The 23,573-nt window shown below is 46.8% G+C and overlaps 1 protein-coding gene across 1 annotated transcript in view; it reads left to right on the forward strand.

Annotated features, from left to right (window-relative positions):
- The first annotated feature begins 10,094 nt into the window (after positions 1–10,094).
- Positions 10,095–23,573, forward strand: part of CCDC175 (coiled-coil domain containing 175) — a 50,014-nt gene continuing 36,535 nt past the window's right edge. Inside the window, exons 1-5 of the mRNA XM_040975494.1 lie at positions 10,095–10,251; positions 10,917–11,002; positions 13,905–14,016; positions 18,887–19,022; positions 20,289–20,517. Of these exons, the coding sequence (XP_040831428.1) occupies positions 10,095–10,251; positions 10,917–11,002; positions 13,905–14,016; positions 18,887–19,022; positions 20,289–20,517 (720 nt within the window). The remainder of the gene's footprint in view (positions 10,252–10,916; positions 11,003–13,904; positions 14,017–18,886; positions 19,023–20,288; positions 20,518–23,573) is intronic.

Raw genomic sequence — 23,573 nt, forward strand, 5'->3', positions numbered from 1 at the left:
ATTGAAAGGTCAAAAGGAAAATTGCTGCATAAAATTACAAAACCGTGAAGGAGTAGCTGGGACAGAGCCCTTTGGAGGCTCGGGGTTTATTGGGATAAAGACCGGAAATCATGGAAGAGGAATCAGATGGGCAGACAGTAGCAGTGGGATTTCAAAAGGCGAGAAAACTGACTGCCATACAGACTGAAAAAGCACCTGCTGACAGCGCAGCTGAGAGAAGGTGCAGCCTATTCTGCAACAGCTGTATAAGAGTACTTCAAGACATTTATGATAAAATGGATTAAAAGATCAGTCCATTGACTTCATTTTGTTGCAAAAAAAAAATTGTTCTGGAAGTCTGGGAGTGGGTGTTTAGAACACACGTGTCCCCCACATCAGGGTGCTGAGTTTGAGTTCCATCTCCAGCTCCAGATGGCAGCTTCCTGGCAGTGTAGACTACCGGAGGCAGCAGTGATGCTCCAGTTCAAGTTCCTGCCACCCACACGGCAGACCTGGATTACACTCCTAGCTGGCCTGGGGCCTTTGGGAGTGAATCAGCATATGAAACTGATATTTCCCTTTTTGTCTCTGTCTCCCTCCTACTCTGCCTTCCCCCCATCATTCTCAAACTAAAAAGACCTTTTTAAATTTTGAAATCCATAATTTTTTCATGATGTACATTTTTCAAACCCCCTTTCTGAAATTGCTCATGTTTTCTTCCTCTTTTTTTTGAAAAGAGCTATTTACTTTTATCGAAAAGGCAGATTTACAGAGAAAGAGATAGATTTTCCATCTGCTGGTTCATCCCCCAGGTGGCCACAATGGCCGGAAACCGAGCCAATCTGAAGCCAGGAGCCTCTTCTGGGTCTCCCACATGGGTGCAGCATCCCAAGGCTTTGGACCATCCTTGACTGCTTTCCCAGGCCACAGGCAGGGAGCTAAATGCATCCCCCACGGATTTTTAATTTTGTTTTATGTCACAGTTTAATAGGCACTAGGATTTCCCATCCCCCCCAAACCCCTCCCCTCCTCACTGATGTCCCCTCCAGTTTTACAGTGGATGTCTTTCATGAACAGCCCTAAGTCCATCATGCTGCCATTGAAGTGTTTCCCAACAATGTAGGCACAGACAATGTCGGAGAGTCCAGCATCCGACTGTCAGGACAGCTTCAGTCATTTCCCTGGGGGTCAGTCCATCTTGGTTCTGTAGGCACAGCGACACCTGCTGTCTGTCTCCACATCTGAACCTACCAGGTTCCACTACACTTCCACTATGCCTCCCCTTACACACAGAGCCCGTGTGCACCGCCCACAACGGGGAAAAACAGTAATCTTTCATCAACACGACGTTAATGAACATGGAACAAAAATACCAATGTGTCACTAGAGTGGAGAAAAGGAATGTGAAGAACCTTCATGTAGAAACAGATGCCAGATGACCCGTGTGGCATTAGTGAAAGTACAATAAAGCCTGGAACAGCATTACTCATGAAATGTATCAATAACAGTGATAAAAGGGTATTGACAATCTCAGGGGTTTACAAGCAATCAGTCTCTTATGGATGATCAATTAATGAGTCACATTACAAGAACTTACTGAGAAAGATAACTAGGTCCCTTGTGGATTTTAATTTTTTGTTACAAAAATTAATTTACCTTTTGATTTCATTATCAAACATTTCAAAAAGATTTATTTGTTTGAAAAGAAGACAGAAAGAGAGCTCTTCCATATGCTAGCTTCTTCTCCAGGTGCCCCCGATAGCAGGCACCGGACCAGGCTTAAGACATAAACAGGAATTCTGTCTGGGTCACCCATCAGCGACCCAGGTACTCGGGGTGAGTACAAGGTACAAGGTGAGTTAGCAGGAAGCTGGGTCAGCAATACAGTAGCAGGGTCTTACACTCCAATGTGAGATGTGGGTGTCCCAAGCAACAGTCCGACCTGCTGTGCCACAGCAGCCACCCCACCGCAGACTTCCCAACCGATCCTGTCCTGAGAGGAGAAGTTGTGTGGCAGGTGCAACCTGAGAGTGCTTTGTGAAGATTCATCTATTTTCAAGGGAAGGAAAGTGTGTGAAGAGAAAAATCAAGGGTGGCATCCAGGGAGAACTCCCCCTTGTAGCATTTGGGAAAGAAGGAAGAGTCACAGAGAAAGAAGATTGGAATGGGTGTCCTGTGAGCCAGCCAGGAAGTGACTTTCTAAAGGATGCTTGGGCGGGGTGGCGGTGCTGAAGGATGGCGTCAATTCTGCAGGAAAGGACTGCATGAGATTGAGGCTTGAGAAGGAGATGGATGGAGATTGCAGTAGGGCCAACACATGGTCCACACTTTTAAGACATTTGGTCATGAAGGGAAACAGAGGGGTTTAGAAGAGATACAGATTCAGGAAGAGAGCAAGTGGGAGCTGCAGGTGCGTGGGGACCAGGATGTACAAGGTCCCTGAGCAGGGGGCTTGTACTGTCACTCTCCCGGAAGAACTCTGGGAATTCTCAGCCGCATCCAAATACGGATATCAGGAGTGTTGTTTGGCGTTACATAGATTTAAAAAGTAACACGAAAAGACAAGTATTTAAATGGAAAGGAAAGGAGTGTTTGCTGATTTGTCTTCAGGTTCATTGACTAATATGCATTTTAAACATTTTAATATTTAATATTAAATAGGTATTATCATTTAAACACTTTAATCATTTGACTTTTTTTAAGATTTGATTTATTTTTATTGCAAAGTCTGGTATACAGAGAGGAGGAGAGGATTTTATTGCAAAGTCTGGTATACAGAGAGAGGATTTTCTGTCCAATGATTCACTCCCCAAGTGGGTGCAATAGCCAGTGCTGCTCCGATCCGAAGCCAGAAGCCAGGAACTTCCTCCAGGTCTCCCAAGCAGGTGCAGGTTCCTAAGGCTCTGGGCCATCCTCGACTGCTTTCCCAGGCCACAAGCAGGGAGCTGGATGGGAAGTGGAGCTGCCGGGATTAGAAGTGGCGCCCATATAGGATCCCAGGTGCTTTTCAAGGTGAGGACTTTAGCAGCTAGGCCGTCGCGCCAGGCTCAGCATTTGCCCTCCTAATATCTTTAACATAAGGGAACTAAGACTACGGCCGTGTAAAGAGCACTGGGTGTTGGAAACATCTGTGCATACGCTCAGTGAGCACTAAGACATCGCTGCCACGTCCCTAGGTGAGGACGCCACCCCAAGAAGGATTTCAGGTAATAAAAACAAGACTGTTCTTGCTGAATGTGGCATTGACTGTTGCGGACCTTGCTCAGTCTCCGATTACCCTACAAATAGCCGCTTGAAGACCACCCAACAAGCTGCGATGGATCCTCTGTCCGGCCAAGGCAGACGTGAATTGGACTGCTCAGCAGCTGCGTCTGCTCTCCACCAGCGCATCCAGAGCGGCAGGCACTGCAGCAGAAAACCCAGCACCCTCGTTCAGAAGCCAGGACCCTTCACAGCAAAGTCACCACCGACATGTCTGGCTGAGCGCCTGCCTTTCCTCCTGACGTGCCTGCTGTTCATTGGCCACGCCGCCAGGGCTTGGCTGATGTGCTGTCCCGGTCCTCTCTAGCCCCTACTCCCAGTCTCAGCTGTGCAGCCATAGGGCAGCTAAGGCACAGTGATCAGAGATCTAGACTCCGTCCTAGGGGGCTGCTGGCTAACCCCGAGATCAATGGTTAAGCCCAAGACCATTGAATCGCTCATCTTGGTGTAATTTTATGAAAAGTAAGACAGTAGGGCCTGGCTTGGTGGCCTAGTGGCTGAGGTCCTCATCTTGCATGTACCGGGGTCCCATGTGGGTGCTGGTTCTTTTACTGGCTGCTTCACTTCTCATCCAGCTCCCTGTTTGTGGCTGAGGACAACCCAAAGCCTTGGGACCCTGCACCCGTGTGGGAGACCCGGAAGTGGTTCCAGGCACCTGGCTTTGGATGGGCACAGCTCCAGCCGTTGCAGCCACTTGAGGAGTGAACGAGTGGAGAGAGGATCTTCATCTCTCTCTTCTCTCTGTAGATCTGACTTTTCAATAAAAAAAAATAAATCTTTTTAATAATTATTATATGTTGACAACCTTTACATTGTTCATTTGGGTAAAAAGGTTCAAGGGCTACAGGAAAGTGGGTAAGACTATTATTTTTTCCATATTGTTTCCTTCATGTTCAAAGGGGGGTATGAAGGGAGAAAGCCCACCCAATTTCCCACCCTCCCCAGGTCCCGGATGTAGGGTATGCTCTGAGGTTCTTGCTCAAGTGGTTTTGATATTGCAACAGTTATGAATCGCTGTCAATCATATTAATTACCCTGAGAACTGTAATAAAGTTGTGGAAGCCTGGACATTTATAAAATGCACAGTGCTTTACAGGTCTCAACCTGCTTACCTGGTTGTAAATTGTGCTGCAAAATCCTGCCTCTTTTTCCACTTTCAATGCTTTTTTCGAGACCACCTCTCACCCACGTATTTAGTCAAAAAGCTAATTAGAGCATTTGGCATGTGACCCCAGTGTAGGCTGGTGCCTCATTGGAAAAGATGAGCTTTTAGGGAACAAAACGCACAAGGTCCCTGGCAATGGGAGAGCGGTAGATGAGGAGGAGGTCGGAGTTGGCAAGCTATGCTGCCAGATTCTCCTCCCCCTCCTGCTGTTTTCCTTCCTGTTTCCTCTTTTGATTGTGCCTCTGCCTTGCCGCCCCAAGAAACACTGCACATCCCAACCCAGTGGACATAAGCCTGAAACATACAACCACTTTCTTTTTTTTTTTTTTTTTTAATTTTTTTTAAAGATTTATTTTTATTATTTTTTATTGGAAAGGCGGATATACAGAGAGGAGAGACAGAGAGGAAGATCTTCCGTCCGATGATTCACTCCCCAAGTGAGCGCAACGGGCCGATACTATGCCGATCCGAAGCCAGGAGCCTCCTCCGGGTCTCCCACGCGGGTGCAGGGTCCCAAAGCTTTGGGCCGTCCTCGACTGCTTTCCCAGGCCACAGGCAGGGAGCTGGAAGGGAAGCGGGGCTGCCGGGATTAGAACCGGCGCCCATATGGGATCCCGGGCGTGCAAGGTGAGGACTTAACCACTTGCGCCACCGCGCCGGGCCCCATACAACCACTTTCTATCTGCTGTGTGACACTTGTACAGGAGTGGGAGTTTGGCTCCAGGTAAAGCAAAGGCCGGAAACACTCCCAAGGTGTCTGGGCTTTCCCTGGAAACAGTACTGATGCAAAGAAGTAGAGTTGCAAAAGCCAGGTAACTATCAACCACCTCGAGGCTACAGAAGAGACTTAAAGGTACCCAACACACAAACACAGTCATTTTGCAAACAAAACGGGTCAGCCTGCAAGAGAAGCCTGGCGCCTTCTCAGTGTTCCGGTCTCATTCTTAAACGGCCCTTCCCCGACTCCACCCAGAGGTCTCTTCTGTACCTGTCCGTTGTCTAACAAAGTTTCCAGTTTCCAGCAGGCACATTGTAACCACTGGAAGCAATGAGTCTGAGGCTGACACGCACGGGCAGCGAAGCATTTCTCTCTCTCGTGTCCTGGCAGTCTTCCTGTCTTTGTGCCAGAATCAGCCTCAGAGCTGCCCTGGCTAGGCAACAGAAGCAGCTTGGGCAGCACCTCTGTGAGAGTGACTGTTGGTTTAATTACAGGAATTAAGAGTTGAATGACCAAGAAGTTTCAGGACAGCTAGGGATAACGGAATGGACATTTGCCCCTGTCTTGCAGAAGAAATGCCATTCATTTTCCACTTAGAATAAGCATGTGACATGCGTTTGTCCTTAGCGTATGCTCTATGATAAGCACATTCGCTTTCTTTTTAATCGTCATCATCCCAGAATGTGGAAGTTTCATGTTACAGATGAAAAAAAAAATGGGGATTAAGAAGTTGGCTAGTTAGGAAAGCTGGTGCCAAACCGCTAACATAGGATGCAACAAATATTTGTCCCGAATATGTTTATCTCTAAGGAGTTACTGGTGATGGATGAAACAAGCACCCAAGAGAACGCTGAAGATGAGTCCGCTTCACCAGGCGTTGTCGCAAGCGCCCGGGGGCTCTGCCCTTCTCCGTTTGGCAGAACGCCATCGGGGCAAGCATCCATCTGTTTGTTCCTCTGACCATCTGGCACCTGCTTTCCTGCCATTTCACCACAAATAACCACGTGCTGAAATCACCATAGATGAAAATTAGATCCTGACCACAAGACATGTGTTTATGAGCTGGGAGAAGCCCAGGGGGTAAGTATTTTTTTGTTTGTTTTACCTGAAGGACAAAACAGCTTTGAGGTTCAACAGGGGAGATCCTTTTAGTCCACAGCGGAGGAACCAAGGCTGTTTCTGCATTCGGTGCTGGAAGCGTCACCGGTTCCTTACCCAGCCACTGCGGGAGATCCACCCAGTTATTCCAAGGATGATGGATGGTAGCGCTCCCCAGTGAGCGTTTGGGCCACCTCCATGCGGAAGCTAGAAATACACTCTCGGGTGACTTTCTAGTCCAGCTCCGGCCACAGAATGCCCTCAGCGAAGGAAATGGGTGGAGTTCCAGGTACATCAACTTCCCCCAGGAAATGAAGAGGGGCTTTCCCGTGAGCTCCTCCCACTCCCCACTGCTTTGTACGGGGACATATGTGAGGGGCTGCCCTACGCGCTGTGAGTCTCAGGAGAAAATCAGCAACATGCTAGCGATGGTGGAGCCATAAGGTTTGAACAGGGCATATCCGTCAAACGCTGATGACGAGTGGAGCCAAGTGCCACACACTAGGTCCTCTCCGTGGCATGGATACACACAGGAATGAACAAGACAGAGTTTCCCTTTGTGGGAGTTCCTATTTCCCCAGGAGGCTTTGGGCATGGTGAGTCCAGAGCCGTTGCAGGGCCCCACAAACTTTGTATTAAGCTCTGAAACATGCAACCGCCTGCTAGCTGATGTTTGACACTTGCAAAGGAGTAGGAACTTGGCTCAGTCTAAAGCAGAGGCTAGAAATACACGCAAGGCATGTAGGTTTCCCCTGGAAACAGCTGCTACGAAGAAGCAGGTGCAAGAGTCAGCTTCCTCTAGGACTAGGGCCGAGAGGTTCGGAAAGAACTTGAACACAGAGAAAACACACAGCTTGTAAACCAAAGCGGTCCAACTCCACAGCAGCTGGGCTTTGTCAGCAGCAAGGAATGAACAGAAACAACATGGGTTACTGCAACTGGAAACGAATGCCAGCTCCTGCAGCAAGGTCTGCCTTCAAAATACTGACAGGCAGGCAGCAGGCTGCTTTCTGTCTGCGCCACCAACGTGGAAGGACAGCTGTGAGGTGCAGGTTTGGCCTGGTCCAGAAGGCTCGGAGCACTTCCGTCCAGCGTTTTCCTATTTCAGAGGACCACCTGCACTCTGGCTCGGGGTCCTTCCTTCATCCGCCAAGTGGGCCGTATCTTCACGTGTCTCCTGATGTTGACCCTGACCCCTCCTCGTCCCTCTTTCACGTATAAGCACCTTTGTGACTACGTGGCTCCCTCCTCATGGTCCAGCCACATTCTTGAGCTCCAGGTATACGGATTAGCAACCTTGATTCTGCCTGTCTCCTTAACTATCCTGATGGGGTAATCTGATATATACAGGTTTTAAAGATTAGCGTGAAGATGTTCAGATAAAGTTATGTACCACACCTATAACTTCACTAATCGGAATGACCACAATTAACATTTTAGTTTAAAAAGTCTATGTAGTTGTATGAGGATATTCTGAAAATTTTGTAGATAAGTGAAATTAAAAGAAAAGCCCATTTTTGTGTAAAAATATTTTGAAATACACGCACATGAAGAATCTTCAAAAAGTTAATGGAAAATGTGTACTATGAAAAAACCATGCGTGATTTCTTTCTTCTGGCATGAAAATAATTTTTTTGTTTTCAAATGGCATTTCCCACAAACTTCTTGAGGTTCTCTGGTGTAGAAGCCATATCTATATGCATTTACATAGATTTATGGATCTGTAAAGATTGAATATTAATTGAATATCATCTCAGTTTTTGCTGCTTCCTTTTCCTGCTTCGCATGTATTTATATACACTTTTCCTTGTTATTTTCAGTAGTGACTCTGTTATTATTTTACTGGTAGAGGTGTTGGGCTGCTTGCCCTGAGCTGTCCACAGCATGCGGTGGTTGTTTAATCACTGCCGGTCAGTGAATGGCTGAAAGCTCCTTCCAGGTTCTGCACCCACTCAAAGATGGAACCTGGGGCGGCGCCCTCGGCGTCAGGCAGAGGGCGCTCAAGAGACATACAGCACAGCAGGGGCAAAACCCACGTTCCTAACCAAGAGCTGGCCTGCCTGCTCCACCGCATGGCTGTCCTGAACACGGAGCAGCGCCTTTTAGCTATCACTTGGTCACTTGGTCGGTTAAGGCTCCTCAAGAGAACTTCCGGCCAGACAGGAAGCAATTCACACCGTGATTGTCAACACTTCTTTTGTTAAGCTTAATACTACCGCGCGGCGATGGATAGCTTGCATTTTCTTTGGCTGGTAATGAGATGAGCATCGTTTTCGTTTGTTTCTCAGGACTTCCTTTTTCTTTTGAGAAGTGTTTGTTCATATTGCTGTTCCAGGTTTCTGTTTCAGATTTAATAGAGCTCCCTTTGAAAACGGCGAGTTGATAAGGAACCTCCCATGGAAAGCGAGCCACGCGACAAGCTGGAAGCTGGAACTTTCTCCCCAGGTATGTTCTGGGAAAAGAACAAGAAGGGAATTGGAATTGAAAGCCCTGTAACAATTTCAGTAAGTGGGGTGTGCACCCAATTCACCCTTAGGGATTGGCGTCCACTCAAGACAGTGGAACAGCTATGTGACCCAAATGCGGCAGAAGCAGAATCTGCATCCTTATGAACACGTTTCCAAAAGAGAGTTCTGAGGGTCACGGGAACCAGAGAGGAGGTGGGTCAAGAAGATTTCAGAGCTCACAAAGCAATCACAACCCCAGTGTTGCCAACAGGCTGTAGGGGCCTACAGTCCAACTGCAGCCCGGGAACTAGCACTGTTGGAGGCCTGGCCTCCTAGTCTCCCATCATTCTGTCCCATTGGTGGAATTTATCTCCAAATCCAGCTGGAGAAGCTGTTTGGGAAACATGATTTGCAGGCTTCTTGCCCTTGCTGCCTAGAGGAGCACACCGACGGGCAGGAGCAGATTCAGATACCACTCGACCAAATACAGAAAATAGACCTCTGGTGCAGAGCTTGCCTGCAGGCACTGGCCAAGGCCTGGAGGAGCAGGAGGCCTCGGTTTGCTGATGTGCCATGCCCTCCTTGCTCCCACAAGGCACAGGGCTTCAGGGCATATGGCCAATGGTACCGACTCAGGTGTAAGTGTGCGACAGAAGGTACAGAAGTTGCAAGCATTCATGAAAAGCATTCAGCAGCTGGTGAGTGCTTTCTTAATTTTAATTTGATTTGAAAGGCAGACTGACAGAAAGAGATACACTCTGTCCACTGGCTTATTCCTTGAAGCAATGCAGGGATCCTGGCTGGGCCAGGCTGAAGCCCCGGGGGCTGGAGCTCCATTCTGGTTTCCCACGTGGGTTGCAGGAATCTAAGCATGTGGGTCATCCTTCACGGCTTTCAAGGCGTGTTGGTAGGAAGCTGGACCAGAAGCCACGCAGCTAGGACTCAAAGATTTGCCGCCATGTTTAATGCTGTATCCCAGGTGGCAATTTAAACCACTGTGCCGCAGCATCGGATGTTACCTATTTCAATACCAACGTCTGTAAAGAAAAATTACGACGGGGAGATGAAATCACGCTGCTTCCCTCAGCAAGAGGGAGGGAGGTCTAACGGTTAAATTGCAGCTGACGCTGAGCTGGATTTTTGAGCTGCAGATAAGAACATTTGGTCCATTTCATCAAAGGGGAAAAAAGGGTAGACAGAAGAAAATTAGTGAGCAGAGCAAAATGTGCTGATAGATGGCAGGCAAACGATGAGACAGATTCTGAAAGCGCACCATAGCAGGTTAATATTGTCCTCTGGCGGATGGCTTGCACAGCCAGGTGCCGGCCGCCAGGGAGCGCCAGGGAGCGCCCGGGAGCTCGGCGTCCTCGTTGCCCGTGGCAACTGCTGTCGTCTGCGGCCGCCGAGGCCGTGCAGGAGAGACAAAATGGCCCTGAGCTCCCTGACCGCGGAGCTGCTGGCGGGGGAGAAGCTGCTGCGAGAGGTCGCCGTTTCCACCGGCCCCTCCCTGGAGCTGTGCACCGTGCCTGCCAGCCTGGGCTCCGCGGTGGCCACCGGCGCCCTGGAGCAGCTCCTGGCCGTGGGTGAGGAGGTGTCCCTCGGAGGTGGTGTCCCTCTGGAACTCTGCCCCCAGAATGGAGGGCATCCCTGGGCCGAGCCTGAGCCCTGTCCTGCCCCTGGACACGGACAGGAGGGAGGCGGCGCGGAGGCACCGAGGGTCCAGCGCTTGGCTCTGGACGCAGCGTGGTGACCACCCAAGTTCTGGACCCCCAAGCCACTGCCCCAAGTGCGCACGGACATTTAGCTTACACATTGCATTGCAGTGGTCTCTTCTGCAGCGTGGAACACGCCAAGGGGAGAGAGAGCGTGTAAGAGGTTCCCCTTGCGTTAGGCAAGGACAGTTAAGGCGAAAAGGACATTTAAGGGATGCCAACAGGAAACGGCCTTGAAAGAAATTCAAATATTTCTCAGACAGCACAACTGACGATCAAGGACTTTAAGGAATGAGCAGTCCAAGAAAGGTTACATTTTGTTCGGGGAAGATCATTTCCAGGAGAATCTTAAAGAGCGTGCAGTATATACCTAAAATAAAATACTATAAAGTAATAGCTAACAAGTATAAAAGTAGTCTAGGAATTCAGACGTTGAAGATGGACCATCCAAGTGAGAAAACATCCCAGCCCAAGCATAAGTTAAGTGCGATTTGGACAGAGAAATAAGATTTAATTTTCTTTCTTTCTTTTCTCAGAACAATCCGTGAAAGGTGACTATTTTAAATGCAATAAAGAAGCTGGCATCTTTCTTAAGGACGTTGCTGTAGCTGTGAAGAAATTGGTACTGTATGATATAGAAGAGCTATTTTCTCAATCTTTTGCTTAGGTTGATGAAAAAATTCATGAAAAACACATGTAATGAAAAAATTATACATTGGGTTCAAAGTTTGTCTTTCACCAAGGTAAACTTGTTCTAATTTCATTTTTTATGAAACTTTTTAAAGTCCTCTTGCAGTCCCTTCATCAAACTTGGCACCAACTCTGATCAAAGTGCTAGAGTAGATGATGATGATGAGGAGAAATATTCAAGATTCGAAAATATTTTTCTTTTAAAAAATTTATTTTAGTGTCAAAATGAAAATTATTCATAGCTTCAAAAATGAAATTATTCAGTGTTTTCATAGTATGCATTTCCATGAAATTTTTGAAAGTTCTACATATGTATGGATTTCAAAAAAGTTTTTCAAGATCTATTTATCTTTATTTGAAAGGCAGATTTACAGAGAGGAGGAGAGACAGATACGGATGACTTCTATTTGCTCACTCCCCACGCAGTTGCAAAGGCCAGAGCTGAGCCAATCTGAAGCCAGGAGCTTCTTCTGCGTGTCTCACCTGGGTGCAGGGTCCTAGGGACTTAATCTATTTGCTGCTGCTTTTCCGGGCCGCACGTAGGGAGCTGGCTTGGAAGTGGAGCAGCAGGGACAAAAACAGGTGCCCCATTGTGATGCCAGTCACACAGACAGAATCGGCGCCTACTCTATGCCATGGTACTGGCCTCATAAAGGTATTGTTAAATTCCATGTTCCAGGTACTGTTTGAAGAACTCACACATACAATGATTTCAACACACATAGGATTAGTCTGTGCTAATGGCATGCTGACTCACTCAGGAGAAAATATCTGACACATATCTGAGCCCCATGAAAGGGCGGGCCATGTGGACAACTGCTTGCGATACCAGCTAGCGTTAAGCAGCATTGCTTCATAACCGACAGTGTCTAGATGCATTGCCTCTAGGTGCCAGTGAACTCGGCTCTGTTCAAGCAATGCCTTACCCAGGGAAAGGCTGACATCTGTTCCACTGCTTGATGGCCCAAAGCCTTGGGACCCTGCACCTGCATGGGAGACCCGGAAGAAGTTCCTGGATCCTGGCTTCGGATCAGCATAGCATTGACCGTTGTGCTCATTTGGGGAGTGAATCATCGGATGGAAGATCTTCCTCTCTGTCTCTCCTCTCTGTATATACATCTGACTTTCCAATAAAAGTAAATAAATAAACAAATAAGTATTTATTTATTTATTTATTTAGTAGAGGATGGCCCGAGACCCTGGCACTCATGTTGGAGGCCTAGATGCAGTTCCTGAAGCTTAGATTCAGCTTGGGGTCAGCCCGAGCTGTGGCTACCTTTTGGGGAGTGAAGCAGATGACACAATTGCTCTCTCTCTCTCCCTCTTTCTCTTTTCCACCCTGCCTCGCCCACCCCGTTATATTGCTTTTCAAACAAATAAATCTTAAGAAGAATTTCTTCGTAAGATCAGACAATTCCTCCTTTTATGATCTCACAGCGCAAATCACTTCTGACACCAGAGATGGGGGTGTGTTTTTTTCCCCCTGACACACCGACCGAGAGCCCAGCTCTGCAGTGGGTACTAGTTAGGTGTCAGCTATCCCAAACCAGAGGCTTTCCCCCTGGAGGTGGCGTCAGGCTCAGTCCCCGCAGCTCCCCCATCGCTCACGCCGGGTACAAGCCCTAGGTGACTTCCACTCTGCTCTTGGCAGGCCCACACCACCGCCTCCTCAGGCTCCATTCGTTTGTTCAAGGGGCTCACAGAGCTGAGAAAATACCCCTACCCAAGTTAGAAAAGAACAAAGGATGCAGATGAAGAGTTCATTGAGCGAGATGCAGAAGGGGACCTGGAGTTTCTATGTTCTCTCCGCCAACTGTAGGGGCCTCGTGGGACCCCTTCCTTTTGGGGTTCTAGAGGGAATTCATTGCATAGGTTGTAAGTATAGACAGCCATGTAGAAACGTGAAGGATGAAAAAGGATGCAATGGAATGCTAACAGGCTGAGCTGGGAACCCAGCAAGGCTTGTCTCATGGCCGAGCCAGCTCGGGCTGGCGGCCCAGTATTCCCTCCTCCAGACTAGAGAGGCCTCCTGTCTAAAACGGGTCCTTCTGATCCAGCTACAGTGAGTCCAAGATTTCCCACGTTGGCTGCTCCAAGACAGAAAGGCAGGAGAACAGCAGGGTTTCTGTGATTTGTCTTGAGGAATAGAAATTCAGGGGCCTTGGGGAGGTAGCTGTGAACAGGAATTGTGGACTCAAGCCACTGTGTGTGTGTGTGTGTGTGTGTGTGTGTGTGTGTGTGTGTATTGATAACGTCACAGACATTTCCCTGTTGGGTCTTGGGTCACGTTTATAATTGACTAACAATCTATTAAATGTTACATATTTTACCAACGTAGGAATGTGGCGGTCAAGTACCTCAGCTTGAGCTATCATGGCCATGAACTTATAGAACAATTTATCTAGTTTTTCCACTAGTGATTTTTGAGTTTTTTAAAAAAGCAGCCTCACTTAAAACAAAAACCAGCCCCTCTTCATTCCGCGTTTAGGCATGCGCAAGAGAACATTATCCTCCTTATTGCTAAGTCTAGTCTCTCAACGTTACTTTTTCTTGGATACTTTTCAATTCATTGAAATTCCACCATTTTAGATAGTGGAGGATTTATAAATAGAAAAAAATAAGGATAAATTACAAATAAATTTATCAGTTATAAAATGTATATATACATATACATGTATGTAGAATCTTTTTACCCACTTTCTATTTAAATGAAAACACCAGCAGAGGACACCTAATGAAATTCGAGTTTCAATCCCCCGGAAAAGCATTGTTTAGGGACTCAATCATATTATTTTAATATCGTAAGTTGCTTACCGTGTAATTTAAATTTTCAGGAGGAAATGAGAAAAGCCACAATCGATCTCCTGGAAATTGAGAGCATGGAATTCAGCAGGTTGTATTACCTGCTTGGGACTCTGCCCTACATCATCAACAAGGAAGTGGAAGGTACTTCTGAGGTCCTCCTGTAAGAAACTACGCCAAGCACTTTTAAGAAGCTGAATTTAATAGTTACTGTTTATGTAAATATAATTAGAAAGGGCACACAATAAAAAAACACAATGAAACTTGTAATAAATTTCCCACTATTTTTAAAGATTTTTTTTTTAATTGGAAAGACAGAGACACAAAGAGAAGATGATATAGAAAGATCTTCTGTCCGTTGACTCACTCCCCAAGTGGCTTCAAAGGTGGGAGTTGAGTCCATACAAAGCCAGGAGCCAGGAGCTTCTTCCGGGTCTCCCACGTGGGTGCAGGGTCCCAAGGCTTTGGACTGTCCTCGACTGCTTTCCCAGACCACAAGCAGGGAGCTGGATGGGAAGTGGAGCTGCCAGGATACAAACCATCAGTCATATGGTATCCCGGCAGGTGCAAAGCCAGGATTTAGCTACTAGGCTTTCATGCCAGACTTTTCTCCCATAGTCTACCTGGCAGTACTGTATAAAGCGATGAAGTGGGTATTTGGCACAGTGGCCTAAGCTGTCCCTTGGGATACTTGCATCCCATGTCCAAGGACTTAGTTCTGAGTCCTCGATCTGTGCTCCTTTCCAGCTTCCCCAACGCGCCCTGGGGCAGCGGAAGTTGGCTTGCCTCCTTGGGGTCCTGCCGCCTGCTTGGGCAACCCAGACTGGATTCCAATTTCTGGTTTTGCCCGTCCTATCCCTAGCTGTTTGCTGCAGGTGTTTAGAAGGTGAACCAGTGGGTGGAGGATCTCTCTCTCTCTCTCTCTCTCTCTCTCTCCTTTTTCCACCCAAGCCCTGCTCTCAGTTCTTTCGGATGCACATGCACAAGCATTCCTGGACTTTATGATAAGGATCCGATTTTTGTTAAGATCTACCAGAATGTTTTCCATTGTGGCCATTTGACACTGCCACCAGCAGCAGGCCACGGTTCCAGGCCCCCCGCACAGCCACCAAGCACGAGCTGTGGATCCAGGTTCCCACCCTGCCACCAGCACCACATGGCAGTTCCGGGGTCTCCATGTCCTTGCTCCATTATCTGCAATGTTCTGGGGGCTTGCTGTGTATTTTTCTATTCTTTTTAACAGCCACCCTGATGACCATGAAGTGCCATCCCCATTGCTGTTTTGCTTTGCATTTCCCCAAAGATGAGTGATGTTAAATGAGAGTTCTTATGCTTATTGGTTTCTTTGAGCTGGTTTTGTTATAAGTTGTTGAGTCATAGGGGCTTTTTGGTGTGTCATGGATGTTATTCTGTAATTAAATATATGATTGGTCAATATTTTCTCCCATTCTGTTATTTTCTTTCTGTTCTATTTGTAATGAACTTTGATGCCCCAAAGCTACATTTTTGAAGTAGCTTGACATGTTTCCTTTTGTTACCTGTGCCTTTGGCATCATACCCAGGAAATCACCACTGCAGTCCTTGTCATAAAGCTCTCTTCCTCTGCTGTTGTTGCTGTTTTCCAGTGGCTTAATGTTTTTGGCTCTTACGTTTGAGTCTTTGACCCATTTAGAGTTAAGTTTTGAATTGGGCCTAAAGTAAGGGTACAGTTTCACTTCCCCGATTACCAGGGATGTTGGCTGTGATTCGGGGCTGAATTCTGCAGAAAATGACCTCAACAAACAAGAGAGTGTTTCCCCAGGCTATCCTCCCTCCTCGTGTGCCAACCACAGCCCCTGAATGGGCCCAGTGAGGGATGCAGGTCAGTCCTGGCCTCGGTGTAGAACTATTGTGTCACCGAGCACCAAAACTCATCCCAGATCAATTTCCTTCCATGCTCGGCTCTGACGTTCATATTGCCTCAGAAGATATTTTTCCAGACAGCATTATGCAACAAATTCTCTGCACACCAATATTAGAAGCTGCTCTCCAAGGAGCTCAGCTTAGAACAGTTTCAGGTGACAGGTGTTTGACCTAGCAGTTAAGACACCAGGTAGGGGTCATGATCCTCGTTGGAGCTGGGCATGCCTGGGTTCCATGCCCTCACCTGTGTCCTAGTTCTTAAGTAGCTGAGTTTGCAGCACCCACAGAGGGCATTTGGACTGAGTTTCCAGCTCTCACTTTGGCTAGGCCCAACGCCAGTCCTTGTGGACATCAGAGAAATGAATCAGCATGTGTCTGCCTAGCGGTCTCTTTCCCTGGCTCGCTCTCTCTATCTCTTTCTCTGTCTTTATATCTCTCAAATTAATAATCAGTTAACTCATTGGTCAATATGAAAAGGATTGCCTTAATATATGGGAAAAAAATTAATTGCAGATGAACCAGGGATCTAGACGCAACATCTGAGCTCCAAATCTCCAATCCAAGATTTGTCCTGTGCTCGGGGAGCCGGACCCTTTGTTGCTCAGCTTTGTCACTGGAGGGCCCTGGAAGGGCACCGCAGCTGGGAGGGGTTCTCCTCCTGACTCTGAGATGCTCGGCCTAACAGACTTGCAGTGCGTGATCTTTCTCCAGACCAGGGTCCTGGGGGTGTCTAGCCATCTGCCAGGCTCAACAACTCCCCTGCATGTCACTTCCTGAGAGGGTGTCACTAAGTAGGGGCTTCTCTGTGGAAGGCTTCCCCTACCCACCTTGGGGAGTGCTTCTGAGTAGGGCGCCTCTCCTTGGGAAGGTCTTCCAACGTGACAGAGTGCAGACTTCAGCCCGTTGCACCAGCCCAGCATTCCGTGCACTTCTTTGGACTCCCAGGTGTGGAAGTGTTGCTTCTTTGACCACTTGTATCAGCCCGTGGGATAACAGCTGCTCCTTATGCCCGCTCTCTTTGCTACCCCCTTCCCTCATTACTCTAAATCCCTGCTTTACTTATACTTCCTTCTATTAAACTTTTCCTGTTGTCTTTGTTCATGAGGCACGTAACAATGAGGACACATTCTGGGTGTTGCGTTGTTAGACAATGTTGCCATTTTTGTGCGCAGTTACACCAACTCAGCTGCTGCGGGTTCTCCACTGGACACAGCCTCCTGCTGTGATCAACAGATTTATAAACACCAGATGGATGAGAATACAGCTGGTGTAATACAGCATGCTTTAACTCCAAATTATGATAAAAGTGCAATAAGCGCTGATGCCGGCAAAGCAGTATTCGTTGTTGTTAAGTGTGACATACAGTACAGAGGTGTACCTGCTGTGCTTTTATACAGCCGGCTTCACGGTAGGTTGGTTTCTGCCAGCGTCACCACAAGCTGTGATAAAGGCGTTGCGCTAGGACCGCACAGCAGCTGTCGTGAAACTCCTAACTGGACCTGATTGGATAGATTAATAAAACAATGCACTTGGTGTTGAATTTGACAGAGAAATTGTAACACTGTACATATTAGAACCAAGTCTTAGTAGCATCCATGCCAAAGACTGAATAAAATCTTTCCGTGTTTTTTTTTCTTGCTTTTGTTTTCCAGTTTGGCTACTTTTATAAACAGAAAAAAATAATGCTATTGTGAGTGAAAGTAGCTGAGCCTGTGAAGTTCCTGAGATGTGCTGATGCTTAACCAAGTCCATTTACCTAGCCTTAGTCATAACAATTTTCCTTCTCAAGCTGTGGCCTTTGTATCCAGCAGTTGCCTATGTGGGTAGCACCTGGGCACTGGTTTGAATCTCTGGCCCTCCACTGATATCGCATCAGAGGGTAGCACCTTCACCTTATGCTTAGCTGATACCCTCAGTGTTTGCGAATCCTCATACAGGGGGCGGGCCGACTTGTAGAATAGGACGGGGGGGGGGAATAGCCAGCTTTCTCAAGGGAGTCACCAGCCAGTTTAGAAAGGGGAAGTCCTGTACTTTTCTAGGTGGGTGCTCAAAAGTCCATGTTTGTTAGCCACCTGGCATGCGCTGGGGAAGCCCTCCTGTGTAACGATGCTGGCTTGGTCTGCACGGATGAATAGTGTGTTCTGTAATACACCGAGTCTCCCCAGAAGCAGAGTGTGGAGTACGTGGTAGAATTGCATTTAAGGACTGTAATTCAAAGAGGGCAGTGAGATACAGAAACCAAAGCAAGGAAGAATAGAGAGCAAAAATGATGATGGGAGAGGTGTTATAATATTGACTGCTGCTGATCGCAATTAATCGATTATGAGAACCAACTTTCAAGTCACAGTGTTACCTCTACTCAGCACCACCCACTCGCGTGGGGGAGGGGAATTACTGTGTGTGGAGTTCTCTCTAGCAATGGCCCAGTGGTCACTACCCAAAGATGTTCCTGGGTGTTTGAGGAAGTCCTTTGGTAGAGCAACAGGAAGACGTAGGCGGAAAGTGAGAAATTCTCTGGGACGATAGGAATTAAATGCTCCCCTTGTACGTCATTCTGGACCAGTTCAAAGTCTTTGGCAAGCCAGTCACCATAGCAACCATAGAAACAAGGGAAATCGTAGGTAAGATTGAGAGGGACTGGCCTGGCAAGCTTAGTGGCTAACATCCTTGCCTCGCATGCGCCAGGATCCAGTGTGGGTGACAGTTCGTGTCCCAGCTGCCTCTCTCCTTATCCAGCTCCTTGTCTGTGACCTGGGAAAGCAGGAGAGGACAGGCCAAAGCCTTGAGACCTTGCACCTATGTGGGAGATCCGGAAGAGGCTCCAGGTTCCTGGCTGTTGCCACCATTTGGGGAGTGAATCAGCGAATGGAAGATCTTGAGCGCTCTCTCTCCTCCTCTCTATGTATCTGCCTCTCCAATAAAAATAAATAAGCAAATATTTAAATTAAAAAAAAGATTGAGAGGGACCAAAGGGGAAAGTAGGAGCTATTTGATGCAGAAACATGTTATTTCCTATCTCAGGCATTATATACTTTTTTTCATTTGAAAAAATCAGTCCATAAACACTGTGCTCTTTCTCAGAGATCTATTCAACTCTCCGTTTACTTTTAAGAATGTGTCAGAGATGCTCGCAAAACAAACCTTCTGGAGATCAATGAAATACAAGCAAAAATTTGTAACACAAATAATGAAATAGCATTGATGAAGAAAAGAATAGTGGAGCTGCAAGACGAAAATGAAGCTCTTGGGTAGGTACTTTCTATTCTGTACTTGCTGGGAGTCTGGGATTGCATGGCGAACGTTGTCCTGAGGGGCTTGCCCTCTGATGTGAACTGGAGCAGGCAAGGGAGGAGGTGGAGATCAGATTTGGAAAATGATTCAAGGTGACTTGGTCACCTCTGGGAGCAGAGCAGAAAATCTTCCATCAAGGAGGCCCAGGACTGGAACCACTTCAGGGCGCTCCAACAGCACATATTATTTGCCAGTCATGCCACCCGTCACAGTGTGTATTTGACATGGCGGTTAGTATGCCTGTTCGGGCATCCACCCTGAATCAGAGTGACTGAGTTCAAGCCCTGATGTCGCTCTAGATCCCAGCTTTGTGAGAATGCAGTCTGGCGGGCAGCAACTGATGGTTCAAGTCCTTGGGTTCTGTCACCTGTGTGGGAGGTCTGGATGAAGTGTCTGGCTCCTGGTGTTGGCTGGGTTCAGCTCTGAATGCCAACGTATTTGAGCAGTGAACCAGGATATGAAAGAGCTTCTCAGCAGCCTGTATCTACTTTTCTGAGCCTTCTAACACACACAGTCTTCTTGATCATTAACCCTGGGGAATGGAAAAGAGAGTCTTTCTGTGTCGGGGCCCTTTCAAAAGCAAATCAGGAAAGGACACCAATATTCCCTCCAGAAAAGCTCTGCTAGCTGGCGACTGGCATTTCTGCCAATACCCAGGTCTTCCTCAGGTGGGTGCTGTCAGACATGGATGTGTGACGTTAGTGACCATTCTGGAACTCAGATTTAGCTGCAGATGGAAAAAGATAAAATGGTGCATCATTGAGTAGCAGGAATAAAAGGCTGGATACATACCCCCTCTGTCCCTGGTTTCTATCCAGAGGGAGGTTTGCCTTATCCTGGGACTGCGATGCCAGCTAGAGATGCGGTATGCTGATGCCCTATCTTTGTCTTCACTACATAGAGGATATAAATGGTGAGGATGCCTTTCTAAGCATTCCTCCAGCAAGATGCCACTGACCTGCTCCAAGCTGGTTTGGAATCCCTCTACATTGTCCACCACTGTATCCTGTGGTTATAACCAGGAACGTTGTGATGGAGAGGGTGTGGTGAGATCATCGCTGGCTGATACTTGCTTTGTACTTCCTTGCTGTCCACAGTCAAGCTTAGACCATCACAGTCACAATTCTAGAATACGTATTCCTTACAATTTCTCTTTGTATGAGGGCTCCCTGACCAAACAGAGGTGTAATTCTCCTTGCACTGTGAATATTCTTGTCCCCTAGTGAGAAGCAAATGGATGTGGCAAGTCAGCATGAGAAGTTAATCGTGGCACTCAACTACACGATGGAAGAAAAGGCCACGGCCACTGTTTACATAAGCGAGGCTTACACCAGAATCAGCTTCGAGAAAGAAGAAATAGAATCAATTAAAAAAAGTACTGAAGAGGTAGAGGAGGAAATAGAGAAGCAAAAGGGGGAATATTTGGCAAAAAAACAACTTTTGGCCAGCCATGTAAGTGGCAAAATTTATTCTTATTATTGTTAATTGCAAATAATAATATTATCGTACAAATACAGCCTCGGGGTTAGGGGAAAGAATTGTTTTGTCTGAGAGTGGTACTTGCTGTCTTGATCCTCTTCTGTGATGCTGGGGTTGGGAGTTGAGTGGGAGATGCAAGGACACACGGAGCCCTTTGGGAAGACATTGTGTCACAACTTCTGGTCCGTGGAAAATAATGGAAATGACACATGTGGTAACACCAGGGAGCTCCTTGTTCGCATACAGCCATAAGGGGATGACGAATTAGCCTCCGCCTTAACCAGCTGCCTGGTTAAGAATGCATTTGTATAGACAGAACCAGGGAGTTCAAACCAAGTCGATAGAACACCTGTTCCCATCAGTTCCAACTGTTGAATCAATCTGAGTGGAATGAGCATGCTGCAAAGTGGCTGGCCAGAGCCAAGATGTGAAGTAACCGGCATGCTAAAGCTGCTAAATCCTTTTCTGTTCCCGTGGGGACTGGACTGTCTGCTGTACCATCCTAATTGAAATTTTCTATTTGTTGTCTGCTTTCACCATTTCTCCCATCCAAGTACTAACCAGGCCCGGCCGTGCTTAGCTGCTGAGATCAGACAAGCTCGGGCGCATTCAGGGTGGTTTCTATTCAACATAGTGATTTGTATCCAGAGTTATAAGGCAGGAAATAGAAAGTCAAATGGATACAAATTGAAATGGCAATGTCAAATTATCCCTATTTGCAGATGACATAAGTCATGACTGGAACTCACAAGAGAGGTTGGTATACTGAACAAATATACAATCAAAATAAAACCCAGCGAGCTTGGACTACCCAGACAATATCATGGCTAAGGAAAAAATAAACGTGTAAGGTCCATTGATAATAGCTAAAAAAAAAATACCTTGGGATAAAATCTAACTGAGAATGTGGGGACTGCTGCAATGAAAACTATAAAACACTGAAGAAAGGAATGGAAGATTCCAGAAAGAAGTCCTGCATGTTCACGAATTGGAAGAATTAATACCATCAAAATGTCCATGCTACTAAAAGCAATCTACAAATTCATTGTGATCCTAATCAAAAACAGTCATCTCAAATCTAGGAAAAAATGGTGTTAAAATTCATATGGAAATAGATCTTGAATAACTTACACAATAAATAAATAAAATGCTAAATAGTCAAAATAAAACCAGACGCATCACAGTATATAAGATGTCAAGATAGATAACAGGGAAGTTACAATTGAAGCAATCTAATAGTAGCACAAAAGGTAAACTTGTAGACCAGTGGAATGAATACAAAGAAACCCCAGATAACAGTCCACACAGCTACAGTCAAATCATCGGTGACAGATGAGCTAAAATCAGTCACTGGAGAGAAGATAGCTTCCTCAACACATGGTGCTGTGAATATTGGTTCTTCATGTGTATGCAACAAGAGCCTCACCTTATGCAAAAAAATCAACTCAAAAATGGATCAAAGATCTAAATCGAAGACTCAGTACCATCAGATGACTAATGGAATACATTGAGGAAATGCTGCCGAACATTGGCATAGGCAGAGAGAGAGTTCTCAGAAAAGACCCCAGAAACACAGGTAATAAGTACCGAAATAGACTGATGTTATTAGCTCAAGCTAAGAAGCTTCTACACTGCAAAGAAACACTCAACAAAGCAAAGAGGCACCTGGCAGAATGAAAGAAACTATGCCACTATTGAAAGATTAATATCCAGAATCTGTAAAAAGCTCAAGAAACTCAACAACAAAAGCAAGCAATGCAGTTAGGAAATGGGCAACGGCGTGAACCTATTCTTTGAAAGGATGAACTTCAAATGGCTAACAGACACATGAAAAGACACTCAGGATCACCAGCCAACAGGGAAACACACCGAGGAGTCACCTCCTCTCAGAATGGTTATCATTCAAAAAGAAACAGAAAAACAATAAACTCTGACAAGAGTGGAGAAAAGGCACCCTCGACCACTGTTGGTGGAAATATAAACTGGTACAACCACTAGGGAAGGCAGTGTGGCAATTATCAGAGATCTGAAAACAGATCTGCCATAGGACTTAGCCATCCCAGTCCTGGAAGTTTACCAAAGGAAATGAAATCACCATAGGACAGGGCTCCTCTTCATTGGGCTAAACCTTGCTTTAACTTACCGTTATTGAGATGAAATGGAGAGCATGGACCAAAAGCAACTTTATCGCTTTTTATACCCATTTATCTTCTTTATTTGAGAGGCAGGGAGAAAAGGAGAATGTTGCCCTCTACTCCTGCACTGAGCAGGTGCCAGCAGCAGCCAGGGCTGGACCAGGCCAAAGCCAGAAACCCACTGAGGTTTCCCACATGGGTGGCAGGCAGCTGGGTACCTGAGCCACCCTGCACTACTTCCCAGGATGTGTATCAACAGGAAGCTAGAATGAGAAGTAGAGGCAGGACTGAAACACAGGCACGCTGACAGGTGCACCCAGACCAAGTACTCAGCTCAGTGTCACGGTTTCCACTCCCTACCCACAGCACTGCTGGACACCATGAACATGACCTCCACTGCCCTCAGCCCTCAGCCCTCTGCTGCCCAGGATCCCTTCCTCCCTACACAGCCATGCACTCCAAAGCTGAGGATGCTTGCTTTGCCTTACAGGAACAAAGAGTCTGTGAGGGCCCAGCAGGACAAGGATTTTCAGGGAGAGGAAAGGACAGTGGCAGGAGACACTGTGGCTTCATCTCCCCTGGCATCAAACCAGCAGGTCCAGGGTGGTGTCCAGTGTGAGCTCTGCTCAACACAGGGTGAGCCTCAGAGAACAATTGGATTTGTTTTGTTCTCTGCTGCACCCAAATAACAGTAGCCCTGTGGCTCCCAGCTGGTAGCCCTACTGTGCTACTTTACTGGACCAATGAGTCACCTACAGGGAAGTTATTTCCTGTTCTAATTTTTTAAAAAATTTTTATTTAATTAATTTGAAATGCAGAGTAAGAGAGAGAGAGAGAGAGGTCTTCCATCTGCTTCACTCCCCCAAATGACCACAACAACAAGGACTGGGTCAG

The sequence above is a fragment of the Ochotona curzoniae genome, unplaced genomic scaffold (genome assembly GCF_017591425.1).
Source record: "Ochotona curzoniae isolate NIBS_2020 unplaced genomic scaffold, NIBS_Ocur_1.0 contig_2688, whole genome shotgun sequence".
NCBI lineage: Eukaryota > Metazoa > Chordata > Mammalia > Lagomorpha > Ochotonidae > Ochotona > Ochotona curzoniae.